An 18,352-nucleotide genomic window follows, 5' to 3' on the forward strand; every position below is an offset into this window, starting at 1 on the left:
GGTGCTGTTATGTGTGTCCCGTCCATTACTTGTAGATATAGTTTCATTTATCATAATGTTTCTTACAGGGTTTTAACGAACAGCTGACATTTCTCCGTTTAAACCGAGAATCTGCATACGGGCCTAAGTGTATCAATATTATTTTTACTAGAAAATTAACTTTTTCACTAGAACTAGGATAGGATAGACAATTAATATATACGTAAAATTCATTTTCATAATAAAGATTTATTCATTATATAGGCTAGGTAGGTATAATCGTATTTACAATGATCTCTTCAACATTATAATCAGTCGAAGAATGATGAACTATAACACTAATGAATGCCAGACAATATAGTTAATAAAAATATATTTTATACAAAGAATTTACATGCTTCTCATCTAAGCTCAATAAACGTGTTTTATTTGAATAAGTATTTTGTTCTAATATAAAAACGAATGATCACAGAAAGTTGGTAGATGTGGTTATAAGACAACTTTCTGAGATAAAATAAATAGAAAATAAGGTAGGCTACCTTTAAAATAAATAATTATTTCAGCCAAGGTACAAATTACACTAACAAATAGTTCACATCACTTTATTTATAAAAGGATGAAGTCAATAATGTTATTGCTTTATAATTATTCCAAAAGGTAGACATGTATTATTATCACTTAGCGACCCGAGTTATGCAATGCATGTCTAGTGTACAGGATGATCTTCAATAAAGTAACTCAAATTTTGTAATAAAACATCCAGTGAAATATCAACCTATCAATAAATAAATTTGCATTCGATCAACTAATATGAAACAAATATATAAATATTCAACTTAGGAATAAATGCTATGCCATCAAGGATCAGAGCTTTAAGAGAAAAAAATAAAACTTCTCTGTAGTTGATTCACACTATTTCGATGCTAATTCAAAAGCCAATATTGGAAATTATAGAAAAATTACATTATTGCAATAAAGGAGTCAAACTCATTTTCCGCACACAGTAATTAAATAGAATGCTTTAGAGATTTGCATAATATATCTGAAAATTCTGCAAGATTGTGATGTAACTATACAGAATACATATAAAAATACTGTACTAGAGCCCAGTCACATAATTTATCAACACTTCTATAGAAGGAGTAATACAATATTTATATAAATAGATACTAAATAGATTGAAAGTATGATTACAATTTAGTTATTAAAATCTGCTTTTCATGAAACACTCAATTATTTTGTGCGTTGCAATCAAAACTAACATTCTTGAGCCACACTACTACATACACAAACAATCAATCATTCAGTACTTGCGTTTTTTGCACACGAACACATATTCATTTATCAATTTCGGATTCCATCACAAACCGCAATTACTAATTCGATTACATTTTTTAATAAATTTAAGATTAGCAGTCTATTAGAATAGACTGCTATATTAGTTTATTTTATTCTATATGCAAGTATATAGATATTACATATTGACATAATATATTAGTTAATATGCATTTTATATACTATATGAAAAAATAGACTGCTAGTCTTTAATTTACTAAAAATTTCAAGAAAATTGATTCAGTTTGTGTTCTTTTATTGACAGAGTCTTGAACAGAAAAAGTCAACTAGCTATATTACTCAACTTTTGTATTTACAATAGTAACCTATTCTTGCTGTATCAATTAGGTACATTTGAATTTAGAAAATAAAAAAGGAGATTTTACATAATGTTTACAAGTGTGTAAAACCGATTTCATCAATCAGTAGCCTAAAGGAGAACTAATGTTAAATGTTCTCTATTATTTTTTAAAAGATTAACGGAAATCGTCACAATTGATGATTAAGATCAAAGTATTTAATTTGAGATAGGAGACTGGAAATCTATTTAAAATGAAAATATACCATGCTATTAATGGTATTCAGTGACTCTGGTATCAAATTCTCACATTAAAAAAAATATAATCAATTTCATATTTTGACATTTGACATATTGTGACAGTCACTGAAAAAAATGATAAATTCTAATTAAGTTCGGACGTATTATATTTCATTAATCCTTTCTTGAATGTGCGTAAAAGATTTTCTGGGTAAATAAAAATGAATATGTGATTGAGAAAATGTAGGCCACTGTTCACTTTTAAGAAAAATACACGAAATTTTTCCGCAAACAATGTATTAAATTTTTAGAACTTACACTATGCAATTTTTCTAATGAGACCACACTGGAATATAAAAGCCTGCAATCACTCCAATTTTTACGAATTCCACCAAACTAATTGCACAACTATTATTCAAAAAAGACTACTTATAGGATACATTCAGGTTATCTACATTATCATGCATGTAAGCTCCGAATTATGATAAGATTTTAGATGAGAGTCGAGAATAAGTAGAATATTAATTTTTATTTATTTAACATCATTTTACACATTTATTTGTATTTACTAATGCACTAAATTGCATTTTGTACTTTCAGGAAAGACATTCAAATCATTATTGAACCAATGAGTAAAAAAGAAAGAAACTTCTTAGCAAATTGTTGAAGAACTTCAATGTCATAACTGAGTTCAAAAATAATTTCTTAGAAATCCAAATATTTAATTATATATTAAAAAAAAAAAAAATACAGTTGAAAATTGGCTGAAAATCAAATGCATAATTCGCGAAATGACATGCGTATTAAATGCTATTCGAACAATAGTTCTCATTTTATCTACAATAATTACAAACAATATAAAAACTGTGCTACAAACAATACACTTTTGTTCTAGGCGATGTTATATGGATCATTCCAATCATTGAATTATAAATGCAATATTATTTGGAAATTTAATTATTTTATCACATTTTCTTGATATTATGAGAGAATAATATAAAATAATTGTTCTGTTGATGTAATTGCAAGAGTTATTTCATTGCCAATTCCTGATAACTTAGTATAATAATTATTTCATTAATGTAATTTTATTCATATATTTACAGTAATTCATGATTAATAGGCTTCAACGATTAAACATTCTTATGGATTTACTAGCCATTTTTAAAAGCATATTCATCATGTGACTTGGGTAATTCAAAGTGGAAATTGCAATTCAATTAGTTGTGAAAAACTATAAAAAAACATCTTGTATGAAGAGTACTGTGTGTGAGTTTATTATACATTAACATTTGTTATTTGATTGAAATAATATTAACGCAATTGAACTGATACGTGATTCTGATTTTCATTTCATTCGACTGAAAAATTTATCAAACATGAATAGTGTATCACAGAATTCACTAAATCCTTCATTGAGAAAATTCTTATGACTAGCTGACAAATATAATAACTCAGAGGCTTTAAAACTGAATAATGAAATGTTGATGTATTAAGCAGAATTGATTATTTTATAAGATACAATTTACACCATTTAAATTTACTATACTGTATGATATTACGAATTGTGATAATGTATTTGTGAAATATTGCTCCAATTCTTATATACTGACTGTAATATTATTAAAGAATAATTTTTGTTGTTTTGGATAAGAGAACAACTCAAGATGAAGTATTGCAGTAACAAAAATATTTTCAAATAGCACAGCTGGAGAGGTAATTAATTACCTTATTACAAGCAAAAATGACCAAATTCAATAAAGCAACAATATGGACAATAATTTTTCATTACCTATTTTAAGTGAAGATATTTAGGAAACTGACAAACTTGTTCATTGAAGTATTCAATTATTATAAAATGCTGATATTTTTTAAAACTATTACACTATATCAAATACGATTCAAATAGGTAATCTATGTTATCTAGTAAAAGTTTTTTAGGTAGACCGTAATGTTCATTGTTTGTTTCCCACCTTTCCCGAATTCGTCAAGTCCTTTATGCCACATCATCTCAGCTCAACTGAAGCCACAAATAATTAGAAGTAACCAAGAACCAGTAGAAGGGCAACCAACGGAAACATTAAATGCAATTATAGTTCACGTTCATTGAAACTAGGAAAATATAAATACAATATTCTAGTTGAATGTCCGAAATATAAATGAAAAAGTCAAATAGTAACTTAGATAAGAATCCGAAAGTAAGTTAAAAATAATCCGAAGAATAAAAATGAAAAAAGTAATAGCGTCATGGAGTCTGAAATCGTATTATGTTTTACAAGTAGCGCACAAAATAAAAATAAAAGACCTAGCGCTTTGAACTTCCTGGAAGAATGAACACTTGGGTAAAATCTTAACGATAAAAGACATTAGTATACAGTGATTTTATGCATTTTTTGGTGACTTACCAACTAAGTAGTTGAATATTAATTAACTAAGTAGTTGAATTGGTAATTATTACCAATTTATTAATAGTCAAAAAATACTAATGATTTAATGTGGTTGAGATTGGTGATTTGCCAATCGACAATTAATAGAGTAATGTAAGAGATAACTGTTATTATTACAGTGTAGTCTACAGTTATCTCCTTCAAGTGATAGTAGTAGATGACGCTTTCACTCTCTCTTTTAGAGAAAATGGTGTTATAATGCTCCCTCTCACTCTCAACTGATGAAAGACTAAAGTTGAGCATTCGAAGATCTCCAGATATCTATAAGATGTCAGATATATTTTACAAGATTGAAATATTTTATCAAGGTTTTGATTGAATTTAGGTTATTTCAACCTATTTATTTCAAATTTACTCACTTAACAATTTCCATCATGAACTAGTGTTTGATGTAGTTCATGATGGTAATGTTTCAACTAGGAGTAAAGAGTTGTCAGAACCTATCTAGTTATGCAACGTTACCATTCTCCTTGAAATCCCAATATACAATATTTCTCGAACCCCATATGAATATTTCAATATTTCATAGAATATTGGAAGAAAATTTTAAAAAGATTTTCAACTATTGTTCATCAAATATCTGATGAGCGGTTCTTTAATAAAGCTGGTATCAGACCATCAAACATTCACATGTTATATATTATATACAGTAAAAATTATTTTTTATAAAATATTTGATAGTCTAATACGGACCTTAAACTGCGGTATTAAATTAGAAATGGTCACGACCAGACCTTTTTCAGTTGAGCTACCAGATTTCAGACTCCTTAAGATGTGATGTAAACGAAACACAAAGTGCTAACTTGAATAGGTTAGCTAACTGATGTGAACAAATAAAAAAAAGGCGCTAACCAATTGATCAGCTAACCAGTGGCGAAGCTAAAGGGGAATCTAAGAGTCTGAGACTCCCCAAAATTAATTATGATTGATGTGGTTATATTATTTTCTATTAGTACGCATATATTTCATTGCAAACTTGGATAAGAGCTGGCCAGACCGCCTTCCAAACTGTTTTGTGGCTCTCTGTCTGGCCGACAGCCGATGAGCCGACTGGCTATCTATTCATTCAACATGATGAGTCTCTTACTTATTAGACTCTCAATTCATTCATAATGGGCGTGGCGTATTGTATGGTTGCTATGACAACGTGACGTAGCACCATAGCTACGAAGTAGGACTTGGAGTCTAGGCTCTCAGCAGCTCTCTACAACTGTGTTCATAGTTCGAGTTCCGTCCGTATCGATGTCTAGATCTCGATGTATCCAACGGTCGACATCGAAGCAATCAACTTCAAACATCGATGCTTTTCAAAATTTGAAGATTTCAATATTTCAAATAAATCAGTTGGTTTGTGGCTCGTGTCTTTTTCTTAACCTACAACTCGGTTTTGGCGGTTTGCTTTGGTTTACTCAACAATAATGAAACCAAATCCTTTTTCAATTCCGGAATTTTATCTTTAATTTGTTGAACCTTTAGCATAATTGCTTATTTCTTGATAATTATACAATGGATGAGTGTAATGATCTGATGAATTATACAGCTCTGAAAGAAGTAAGCCGTAAGCTTTAGTGTTCCTAGACTAGTAGCTTCGCCACTGCAGCTAACTAACGAATGAAAAGAATATAATTGATCAGCTAGCTAAAGTAAACGAATGAAAAGACGCTAACCGATTGTTCGGCTAAACTAGGTTTAGTGAGGCGGCAAGGGCATGCGCAGACGATTCCAGTTCGGGAGGTGGGCGTGTTCTCAGTAGGCGGACGCCTCTTTGTACTCGGAGCCCTCCAGGGTGAAGAAGTCCTCGAGCTTCCACTGCAGCGTCTCGAAGGTGGGTCGCTTCATGGGGTCCTTGTGCCAGCACTCGAGCATGATGTCGTAGAGTGCAGTCGGGCAGCTCGGCGGACAAGGCATGCGGTAGCCATGCTCCACTTGGTGCAGCACTTCCGCGTTCGTCATTCCTAAAACATAAATCAATCATTACTACACAATCATCCTCGACAGAGAGAATTCTGAGCATGCGCACAACGCATCCGAGACGTGTTATACGAGGAGAGAGCAAACGGATAAGTAAGGGAGAGGTTGAGGTTATGTTAGGAAAGATTATTTATTAGTCATATACAATAATTATTAAACTTGTATATGAGAAGTCACAACAACTGTCCCTTATGCCCAAAACAGTCCCTTTTCAAATTTATACTAAATAGATATACAGTAGAATAGAATAGATTTTATTGATCAACATATATAACATCTTGTCACGTCTAATAAAAATCTAGGTTAATCATGTATTAAAAGAACATTTTACAATTCAAAAAACAAACAACATTTTCAATCCAAAATATATATAAAAAAATTAGTTTATTAGAAAAGAGTTTTTGATTTTAAATAATAATATGCTGGAAGGTTACTGTATTATTTTTAATTATTTGATCATTTTAGAATTTAATCTGTTTGAAAAATTAGATATACAAAGCGAATCAGGAAATTTTTCATTGTAGTTGACAAAACGCTCAACTGGAGAGCTGAAGGGTGACAGCGCATGCTGATTATGGTGCAATTTTCACAAGGGAGGGAGTCGTCTTCTTCTTCCTTTATCACTACAGTCGTATGTGGACCTTGGCTTCTATGACAATTCCTTTCCATCTGTCTCTATCACCAGCAACTCTCTTCCATCCCCTTATTCCCAACAATCGCAGATCTCTCTCCACATCTTCCAGCCACCTTCTCCTTGGTCTCCCTCTTCTTCTTGTGCCTTCAATTCTTGCTTCCAATATGGCCTTTGGCAACCTTTCTCTATTCATCCTCTCAACATGTCCAAGCCAGTGTTTCCGTTGCGACTTTATGAAACGTATTATATTTTCCTTTCCAAGTATGTTATTTATCTCTTCATTACTTCGAATGACCCAACCTTCAGCTGTTCTTATGGGTCCCCATATTCTTCTGATAATTTATCGTTCGAAGACTCCGAGAGCTTTTACGTCATTCATGAGAAGTGCCCATGCTTCACATCCGTAAGTAGCAATAGGCCGGATAAGAGTTCTATAGAGTTTCAGTTTAATGCTACGGGAGTCTTGAGCAGAAGATGTGCTTGTAACGGAAGTAAGTTCTATTTGCACTCATTATTCTATTGGCGATTTCAGGGAGGGAGTCGTATTATTTCATATTTTAGATTTCACAGTTCTGTTGAAAAATGGAATGGATGATTCACTATGTAGTCACAGTAGAACCTCAATAATCCGTTCCCTAGGGAACTGGAGGCAAGAGAACATCAAAAAGGTGATGTCTCGGGCCGGAACATGAAAAAGGACGCATTATCGGATGAACTAGCTCATCTACATACCATCATAAATCAATAGTGATTAGTGAGTGTAATTTCGTCAATCAATTTGAGTTTTAAACAATCTACATGCAAAATTTCTTATTTTCAAGTGTTTTCACTCAAAATTGGAATCAAATTAAAAAGTGAATGAAAAATAACACTAGTCCAAGTGTATGAATCTAAATTCGGGGAGGGAACACTTTTGTGCCTGTGCATGTTGGTCCTTCCCCAATCATTTAAATGAATTGTGTTTAATGCATCATTGGATAAATGAATGAATAAAAATTTTAGAAACTCAAGAAAAAAAACGATAACAAGAACAAGAGGAAGAATAATTAAGTTATCCTATTTTCAGAAGAAGGAGTCTAGGGCTAGAATATAGGAACAATAGGTCTTTTAAGGATATTAAGTGAATGAAAATAATGTAGTTGACCTGGATAAGGTATGCGGCCGTAGGTAACCAGTTCGGTGAGGAGGATGCCGAACGACCAGACGTCGGATTTGATGGAGAACTTGCTGTAGTTGGCCGCCTCGGGCGCAGTCCACTTGATCGGGAAGCGGGCGCCGACCCGTGCCTCGTACTCATCCTCCTGTAACCAGTCAACAATCACACTTTTACAAATACAGTCAAAAAGTGGTTTTATAAAAAATATATTAGAAATTCCGTCAAAAATGAGTTATGAATTGATTTTATACCTGTTTCTGGCCATTACTTATTTCGTTGATTTTTGTGAATAAATACTTTGGATATTATGTAATAAAAATAAATTCAATTCAATTCAACACAGGAAACATTGAATAAGCGGATTAGGGTCTCTAAAGCTACAAATCTACAAGCTTCAATTAATAATGGAAAACTGCAACTAATTTCAAACTAATACTTTAGATATTATATAATGTTAATATATATGTGAAACAGAAATTTGAAAATTATGTAAGCATCAAAACTAGTTGTTTTTAATTTGTTATTTTATATTAAAAATATCTCAAAAATGGTACTTTGGTGTTATTTTACAAATAAGAAATTAATTAACGTGAATATACACGTTTTCAGAAAATATTGTGAATAGTTTATATTCAACATTGGCAAGACTGTATTTTGCGACTGAAAAAGGCCATGAAATGAGATTAAAAATGCCATCTACAAAAAACCAGGAACTATAGTAACAATCTATTTAAAAAATTGAATGCTAATTTTTCAGTTAAATGTACTACACTGCCATTAATAGTTCGGCCGCTGTAAAAAACGACAAGGGACCCAAGAGAATGGCTTGTTCTACTTGCTTCCAAATTTCAGCTCATGGGCTGAAGTCTAAAACTACCCTCTACCTAATTATCCAGACTATCCATTCATGTTCCTGTCATAGCAAGAGAGAAAGAACAGGGCTGTTTGTGTTTCATAACATAAGATTCTATCAATAGGCTATTCCCGATCCCTTCTTACAGCGGTCGGACTAAGGTCAAAAGTCCAAGAAACTATATAAAGAAGGTAATGTATGTAAAGAAACTATCTTATGTTTTATAGAAAACTTAATTTAGCATGAATTATGTGTAATTATTCAAAAGTGAATTATAAAAAAATTGTTTGCATGTTATTCATTTTCTCTATTCACAGTTGATCAAAATGGAGCTTTAGAAAGAATCATAAGCTCTAGAACCAAGTTAAAGTTCACATTTATTCCTTTCATAACTAGTTTGATTAAATAAAAAGAGAGGTTGATAGCTTACTAAACTACAACTGACCTTGATGAGCCTAGCCAAACCGAAATCGGCTATTTTGACGATGGTTCCATCTCCAACGAGGACATTCCGAGCTGCCAGGTCGCGATGGATGTAGTTCTGAGACTCCAGGTAGGCCATTCCTGCAGCTATCTGAGCTGCCATGTCGATCAACTGTGGTAATTTCAAAACTCTTCCTTTGCCTGCAAATAAATCAGTCATTGACATTTCGTTAACTTAGTTTAATTAGAGTATATTGCTACATTCAACGATCAAAATAAGATAGAAGACTTATAAATGTGTCAACAGTTAGGACCTGCAGAGATAAGATTGTATGCAGCTCGATGCCAGCTATGAACGTTCGTCGGTAGTTCACACACTTTTTTATGATCGTTTCTATTTGGCATGACGTCATGCTTTACCGGATTCCATTTCCTATACATGTCTTATGGGAGATTAAAACTGACCTCTTACATATAACTCATGAAATCATATTAACATCACTGACTTTATTTCAAAAGAGTGTTATTAGCAAAATATTGAGAATAATCTAGCTTTTTCCATCAGTCAGTCACCTTGAATCAAATTTTCAAAAGTTTGGTGGACTTAATCTTCTCATGAAATATATGGAAAGTGCAAAAGCAACTGAAGCTTACCTTGAAGATAGTCAAGCAAACTTCCGTTTTTCATGAGTTCGGTTATGATGTATATGGGCTCCTCCATTGTACACACAGCATACAGTTGAATCAACTTTGTATGCCGTAATTTCTTCATTATTTGTGCCTCAGCGAGGAAATCCTTTGGATCCATGGTACCTGGTAACATATAAATAAGTCACTAACTATGCAAGTAAAACTAAAAAAATTTTTTGGCATAACTATTACCGGTACCTATTGAATTTAGTAGGAGATTTTTGTATGAAAAGATTGAGTATGTCAGGTATGTGCATTTTGATCACAGTAAAATCTGATCACTACTGTACTTAACATTGTTGCTTTCTTGATATTGTGAAATTATTTGAAATCTTAAAATTTGCATCTTGTTCAGTAGTTTTGGGTTGATCTGTATATAGCCCTAAATAGGGAGTATGGAAGCTATCCAATTCTTATTACAAAATATAGCAAGTCTTCTAGATAGAAGAAATGGCAAGAAGTTCACAGTTCATAAAAAGTTACTAAATCACCAAGAAAAAATTATACAAGAATTCTCAAAAATCCAAATGTGAACAAAATTAAAATTCTTTCTCAATGATTTCTTCAATAGAGGATAGTATGTAAACTGAATAAAGTGAGTAAAATTTAATTATTGACTTTCACCTCAAATTATACTACTTTAAATTTCTTGTTCCTTTACAACTGCAAGCCAACAAATATGTTTTCGTCTTCATCATGATGAGAGCTAGTTCGTCATGATGAAACGTAGCAGTGCATTGCAAGTAAGAATTAATTTATTACAAATATGTTTCTTGCAGTGGCGGCTCGTGATCTTTTAGCTTGGGGGTTCAACCTCATGATCTATTGGGGAGAAAGGTCAAGAGGATATAGAGTATTGAGCATAATCAAGTGTAAAGGTAATCAATAATAATTTCAAAGGTGCGTACAGATATATGCGCCTCCAACACGCTCCGCCCTCGCTCCGATCATGAACGTTACGGGAGATGTTAGCTCTTCTCGCGTTCCACTCTTGCTCCCCGGTCGATCATCAATCGATCTGCTCTAGTGACGTTCGATTGCGGAGCAGAGCGAAAGTCTGTACGCACCTTAAGGAATTACCCCCCCCCCCAAAGATTAAGCATATTTTTACAAATATAGATTTTTTGTCCTGATCATATTTTTCTTATTTGATTTTTACTTCGGGAGTTGGTCTACCATCATTTTTTATTTTACACCTATCCTCAATATTAATAATGTTTGTCTTTAAAAAATAATGAACCTTATTCATATTTCTTCATCAAAATGCTGTTACGGTACCTAACAATAAATTATATTCACACTCTCACTAAAAGAAAATGGACATACTAGAAATACTCACGAATACACGAAACACACTAGAAATTACTATATTCTTCAACATGCAAAAAAAAATTATATAACGAAAAATGCAGTGAAATCTATCACAACTGTATAAGGTGTATACCCGAAACCGTACCGTGTATCCTCAAAACTGTCACGCTTAGGCTACTTCTTGTTTACCGCTTTTTTACTGTTTACTGCCACCAAATTTGAATTTATTGGTTATGAGCAACTTCAAGATGGCACTGATACTGAATCCGTATCATATCACGAATACTCACGATTCATTCCGAGGTTTACCGAATGCTTCACTTGCCTCGGCTAGGTTCAGCTACTCTCGGATGAACTCGTGAAACTTGGTTCAGGCAGGATTGTGAACCAAATTCGTGCTAGCAAACCGATTCCCCTCCTCCGTTCCACTACCTAGCCCAGCCCTGTTTTTTGGGTTCAGATTGGGGAATGAACACTGCTTTCCACCACCACCCGTCGCGTCATGCCATTCGGTGCTGTTTCAAGCAAGCCACTCCGGCACCGGCCGCAAAACATCGACGTTAATTTTACGTAGATGAAAAATGTTGTGATGTAATTTCATGAGTATAAAATAGAAATATAATTATTTGAGTTGCAAATTCATCATTCTATAGGAAGTTGATTCAATTCTGGGGTTCAATAAACCATTGAACACATAGGACGAGCCGCCACTGGCTTCTTGTCAACTTTTGGAATGATTCTATAGTCTTCAGCATCCTTTCATTTTGAAATGGAATTTTCAAATATACTCTGTAGCAGCATATTTTGTTTTTGCTTATACCAACAGAAATCTCCACTTTTTACTTTTCTATGACATCAAGTACAATTATAATATAGACTACAGAAAAAGCACAATCGGTTTATGCTCAAAACTTTCAATCGCATTGCATTTGTTTGCATTTAATATGTTTTATTGATATCTTCAAATTTGTAAGATCTTTGAAAACCATCTGTCAACCTTACGTTTCAATTTCTTGTACAATAATATGTTGGCCACCAGCATAGTTCATGCTTGGTTGTGAAATGTATGATTAGATACTTCGCAGTAACTTTGAAACCACCTGAAGTGATGTCGAACTTACCAGGTTTGAGAGTTTTAATTGCAACAGGAGTAGTGTTGTTCCAGAGTCCCTCCCAGACTTCACCGAACTGGCCGTGACCGAGTTTGCGCACAAACTTCAAAGAGGAGCGATCAATCTCCCATTGGTCCCTGGTGCTGTGAGACAGACCTCCTGTAACCGGCTTTTCGATCTACAACAATTTATTGCAAATCAATCAATATTAATTTTGGCGCCTTTACAAAGATGAGTGCAAAATTCATTTACAAGTTAACTAAATTCAATATACACTAACGCAATAGAAAAAAATAAGCAGCAAAAATAAAGCCTGCAATATACTAGGACCGCATTCAACAGGTTTAAGCAAAGTAAATTTAATACATATAATATTTTATAACAAACATCATATTAACGGGCAATTTCCATAGGAAAATAGAGAACTGTTTCCAAATAAATTTGAATAAGTCTGAGTAGGGCATCTTCTTAACCAATGAAAAGTAACTTCAATTCTAGCTATCTAGAGAAGGCATTATCTTTCATATGAAGATTTTGATACATGCAAACATAAAATAATGCAATTTGGTAAAATATGATTTTGAGAAAATATTAAGTAGGCTAATAAATTTACAGCAATGGCCTTCACGACGTCTGCCAACTATTTTTGACGAGCATTATTTCAGAATCAAAACTTGAGAGGAAAAAATTAATTTGAAATAAATTAGGGGTGAGTTTCAAAAGCTTGAGGCGTCAAGGATTTATAGTTGGGATGGTAATTTACTGATCTATCTTTTCGTAAAAAAAGTATAATTCAAATATTATATTAGTTAAAATCGGTGAATGCATATTCTGACTGTATTATGAAACCTGAGTAATGCGTTTGAAGAATAAATTTTAATATGAATGTTGGAGCTCGGGGAAAATGATTCTCAATCAAAGAACATTATATTATAACATTTCTATTTTTAATGAGTAAAAGAAACTCAAATAATTACTTGTATTTGAGCAAATGAAAGAAATACTGATAGAATAATATTATAACACTAAAAGTCATTACAACATGCAAGATTATTAGGTAAACAACATGAGAGTGTTTTTGGATGGAAAAAAATTGCATTCACACTGCTCAACATCTATAGAACTAGAAAAAGCATGCTGGAATGATCGTCGCAGTTGACCATCACAAAACATATACGTAGCTGGAAAGTGAGATGATCAAAAACATGAAAATATTCTAATTTTTCTGTCAATCATTCATATAATTTAAAATTTCGATAATTATAGATTTTAAAATGATTAGGATATTCATATAATATTCAGAGATGTTGTATATTCATGGAATAACGCAGAAAATAGCGGAGTTCCAACAAAAGGAAAATACCAATAACTAGCTACACAGATAGAAGACACCAACCTACAAATCTCTAGTAGTTTACGATATATGTTATGTAATCCGCAATTCGTTCCAAAATTCATTAATGATACAATTTTAAAACGTGAAAGTTATTTGAAATATCGTAAATTGAAAGTGGGAGTAGAGGAAAGTGCAGTTTACAGACAAGCAAATAGTTCCGCTATTTACCAGAAAAATAAATTGGTTTTGAAGAGGTGATCTTCACTATTCAAAATCCATTTACTAAATAGAATCCCTTGAAAGAGGTTCAAATCTTTGAAGTTACATTATAATTGCCCAAACATTTGAATTATTCATGGATTGCAGGATAAATAGCTAATATCTTCAAACAATACATTTTCATCTAATCAAGTCGTGAGGTTTGGTGAATCATTTCAAGCCTTGCAAAGAAATTGAAATCTCATAGAATATGTGAAGCTTGGAGCAAAACTTTGCATAGCATTGTAAAGCCTAATTATCATATTATTATACTTCTGATTATTTACAATGAATGAGCAGTCTAAGGATGAAGAATACTAGTATTTCACAATTGGCAATACCATTATTAATATATGAATTAACCTTACAACCATGCATTCTAAAATTTCACTTAAAATTATACATAATTTTATTTTAAAATGACACAATAATTCATTCCTACAACATTCAGTTCCAAAAAATTAGCAAATATACAAACATAAAATGTATAATTCAAATTCTCAACTGGATAAAATCCAAGCTCAAAATAGAAAAAAAATCAATGAAACTTGAAAAAAGATGAAAATGGCAAGATGAAATGGAGAGGAATTGACTCAGCATAATGAATTTACCTGTCAGGAGAAAGCCAAGGCAAAACCTAAACACTCTAATGGAAAATATATATTTTATAATCCGAAATATGATTTTACACAAGATAAATATTTATGAATTAAAATCGTAGACCACAAAAGTAGAACATATCAACTCAACTGTTGAAAGTGCTATTGTAGAATTTCGGATTATAACATTTCACAGTTGTTTGAGACACCAAAAACGATGTTATGAGGCCACTTGTAATTGAGAAATTATAAATGTTCAGATCATCAAAAAATCCAGTTCATAAAGCCTTGATATGGACGAACACGGGTGCTTTCTATGAAATCGAAATACTACAAATATGTTCTTAATAATAATAATTTTGATAGCATCCCTTCAGTCTAACTCCTAGTCCAAGGTATACAATATACAAGAGGGTGAAAATGTTTGTCAACCGAGGAAATCTGCTACATCAATAATTTGTGGGTGATTTGCTGCTGTTATTTGGGTTTGACTACAGAGTTATAAGAAAAATAAATTCTTCATTTTCTATTTTTAATAATGATATTAGTGTTCTACCATATTTACAAGTTTTATTAGTTCACTTATTTTATGTGCCTAGTATTAATTGAAAGAAGCCACATGCAGTATGACTGCTTGAATGGACATTGTGATCGGTTTTAGGCGATGAGATGAGCAAATCAATGGAATAATTACAGAAACGAGACTAAAATGATACGCCTATGAAAAAGCCATCAACATTAACTGAATTTTTGTGTGCTAGAAAAACAGTTCATTGTTTTGAATAATGAGTCTGAACTAAATTTGAATGTCATGTTTCTATTTAAAGCCATTTCTATTGACGTTCTTTAATTTAGTTGAAACATTGAAAAATTCCATTACATTGAGTATGTGAAAGGATAATAGTACAACAGCAGATTGGCAAAATGCAATCTTAGCAATGAAAAATAAATTATGGATTCCTTTTTAAAGATATGAGAATATTTCCACGTTCTACAAAAACTTTACTGAGCTAATCTAATGAATTAAATAACATTATACTAGTTCTAGACGGGAATGTTATTTTTCCAAATGGCATATAATTTCTGTTCAATATTTTTTACAGTTAATACTCAAATTTGTTAGGATTAACTAATTGTCAATTATTATTCTAGTGTTTCTATTCAACCATTTAGTGCGATTTGTTTTAGTTCAGTAATGTACAGTTAGTGTGACTTTACTATCCATTCTGGTCTATTCCACTTACCACTGCATATTTTCCGAATGGCTGTAAAAAGATATACTAGTGTATACTAATCGATCACAATCTTCTAATTTAGTTCAACCTGTTCAATTGAACATGTAATAAAAATATGATAAAATATAGGAAGAGATCGAGATCACACTCAATCTGTGAATTTTCAAAAGTAAGAATAAAAACAATATATTGAAATAATTAAGAATAATGAAATTCTCTTGTTCAAAGTTTTATCTCTACAGTGATGCCAAAGAAAAAATATTTATTGGTTTGAGGTGAATTATACTATTTTGAAGTGGATCAACCCTTAGACAATTAATATTTAGAATGAATAATTTTTTTAGAACATGTTTTCAAGATACTTAATCTAATTTTGGACTGCAATGAATTCTAAGTACAGTACTGAAGTACTGTAAACATATTATCATAAAGCTGGGTTTACACCAAAGTCATTAACAAAATTTTAATAACTTAATCCTTATAGATTCTATAAGATTAAAAGGAACTTAACAAACACATATGTTCATCATATTTATGATAAATTTGTTTAATCTAATAGGATTAATCTATAAGAAGGATAAAGTTATTAACTTTGGTGTAAACGCAGCTCAAGAGTATTTTCTAATCTATCATCAGATGTAACATTGATTTTCCCGCGACTCACCATTTGGTGCTATAATAAATAATAAGAGTTTGATATCACTAATTAAAAGCCTAAATATTGTTCAACCTCTCTGAGATTGAGTTTTTAGCTTTCTCAAATTTATGCATCTATTGACACTTGACAGAGCTAATGATACAAGAAAACCTCCAGTCACAGAATGGAAACGTATGTTTAGGATCTTAATGACGCAGTGCATGTTGGTAACATAGATATAAAATGTTAATTTCTACTTTCTACTAGGCCTACTGTATTATTGAACGGACTTTTAAAAATAATTTAAATTAAATCATTTCAGACATTTATTTTGATTGTACAATATGTTCAACTTGAAAAGCAATTTGAATACCAACCAAATCCCAGGACCCAGCACCTCTTATATCAAATCATGGAAAATGAATTGTACTGAAAAATTATGTTTACGATGAAATCCTATACTTTTATACTGTATAAATAGGAAAATAATAGTGAGAAATACTTTTATTAGTATTGGTCATGAATTATTCATAAGTTCTTGAAAAAAATTATCAACAGAATTAGTCATTTGAAGCCATATTTACAGAGCTTCACACAAGATAATAAAATGTGAAACTGAGTTTTAGTACTACAGGTTTAAATTGATTACCAAGTAGTAATAGGCCTACCTCACATTGAGAATGTCTACAATAAAGTATCTTTTGAAGAGGCTAAGTATTTGATTACTGTTAAATTTTTGGCAATTGAAAATGAGAACCTGTCAAGTGGAGAAAATTGATGACATAAAACTAAAAAAAAAATATTGCGTGTCATCAAACTATAAATAAATCATCTTGAACTCCATATTCATTTAATTGTATGCTAAATCATCTAAAACTATCCACCCAATTATCATAAGCGAGGCATTACCGTTTTTTAAAAAAATCGAAAGGGGAAGCAAATGTCATGGTCACTAATATTTCAAATATACTGTCTCATGAAATAAGATAACTAATAATGTTCAACTAGAATGATTTTCTGAATACTACATAAGATCTTATGAATCTCAATGGTTTTGTGACGCAATATAATTTTTCTAAAAAAATATACTTATTAGACTGAGTTGGATCTATTCTTTGATCTAACCCTCCCAAATCAATTAGACCTCCCCAACATATTCAACTCAAAGGATAAATCCATAGTGAATTTCGTTTCTTAGACTATGATACAAGTATGGCATGCTTCTTCACACACTCGGTTCTTAAACAATTTTTTTTAGAATAAATAATCGATTATAATCCATGTTTTTATCTCGATTCTCAATGACCTTACTTATGGACCTTATGCACCCGAATGAAGTTTAATTTCTCAATATTGGCTAATTGTTTACCCTATTGATGAATAACTTTTTTTAATTAGATTTTCCCCCTTTGAATACACTATTAATAGAGAAATTCTATGATTGATTGTATAATATCCATGATTGATTTGATAGGAATTATGGTGAACATGAATGATGAACAAGTCCGAAATACAGTACAAAATACTTTACTTAAATCTCATAAAAATTTCTAAATTCAATAACAAACTTTCTATAAGTGGTATATCCAAGATGATGATGATGATGATGATGATGATGATATTATTAAAAAGGACGATTTTTGAGGCCTGCAGCAGTAGAGGTGCGTGAGGGATCAAAAAACAGTGCTGCAAACGAGGGGTGGACTACACTAATGGGTTAGAAGAGGACATTTACCGAACAAAATGTCCACAGGGCAAAGCAGCAACAGAAAACAAATAAACGATGCACATCAGCCAATGCCCACAATACACAACATACAATCGGAAACATCTAGTCG

General features: G+C 31.9%; 1 protein-coding gene across 4 annotated transcripts in view; it reads right to left on the minus strand.

The window, feature by feature from the left end:
• Positions 1-208: 208 nt before the first annotated feature.
• LOC111049448 (tyrosine-protein kinase Src42A) overlaps positions 209-18,352 on the minus strand; it is an 88,705-nt gene continuing 70,561 nt past the window's right edge. For 2 of the 4 annotated variants that reach the window (XM_022335531.2, XM_039421410.1), the window contains exons 4-8: positions 12,459-12,627; positions 9,991-10,149; positions 9,359-9,537; positions 8,049-8,205; positions 568-6,254 (exon numbers count right to left, since the gene is read on the minus strand). In XM_022335531.2, the coding sequence (XP_022191223.1) occupies positions 6,046-6,254; positions 8,049-8,205; positions 9,359-9,537; positions 9,991-10,149; positions 12,459-12,627 (873 nt within the window). In that variant the 3' untranslated portion in view covers positions 568-6,045. Of the gene's footprint in view, positions 6,255-8,048; positions 8,206-9,358; positions 9,538-9,990; positions 10,150-12,458; positions 12,628-18,352 lie in introns of all 4 variants that reach the window. The other 2 variants (XM_039421409.1, XM_039421411.1) reach the window with 2 other exon arrangements.

The sequence above is a fragment of the Nilaparvata lugens genome, chromosome 2, assembly GCF_014356525.2.
Source record: "Nilaparvata lugens isolate BPH chromosome 2, ASM1435652v1, whole genome shotgun sequence".
In the NCBI taxonomy this organism is placed as follows: Eukaryota; Metazoa; Arthropoda; class Insecta; order Hemiptera; family Delphacidae; genus Nilaparvata; species Nilaparvata lugens.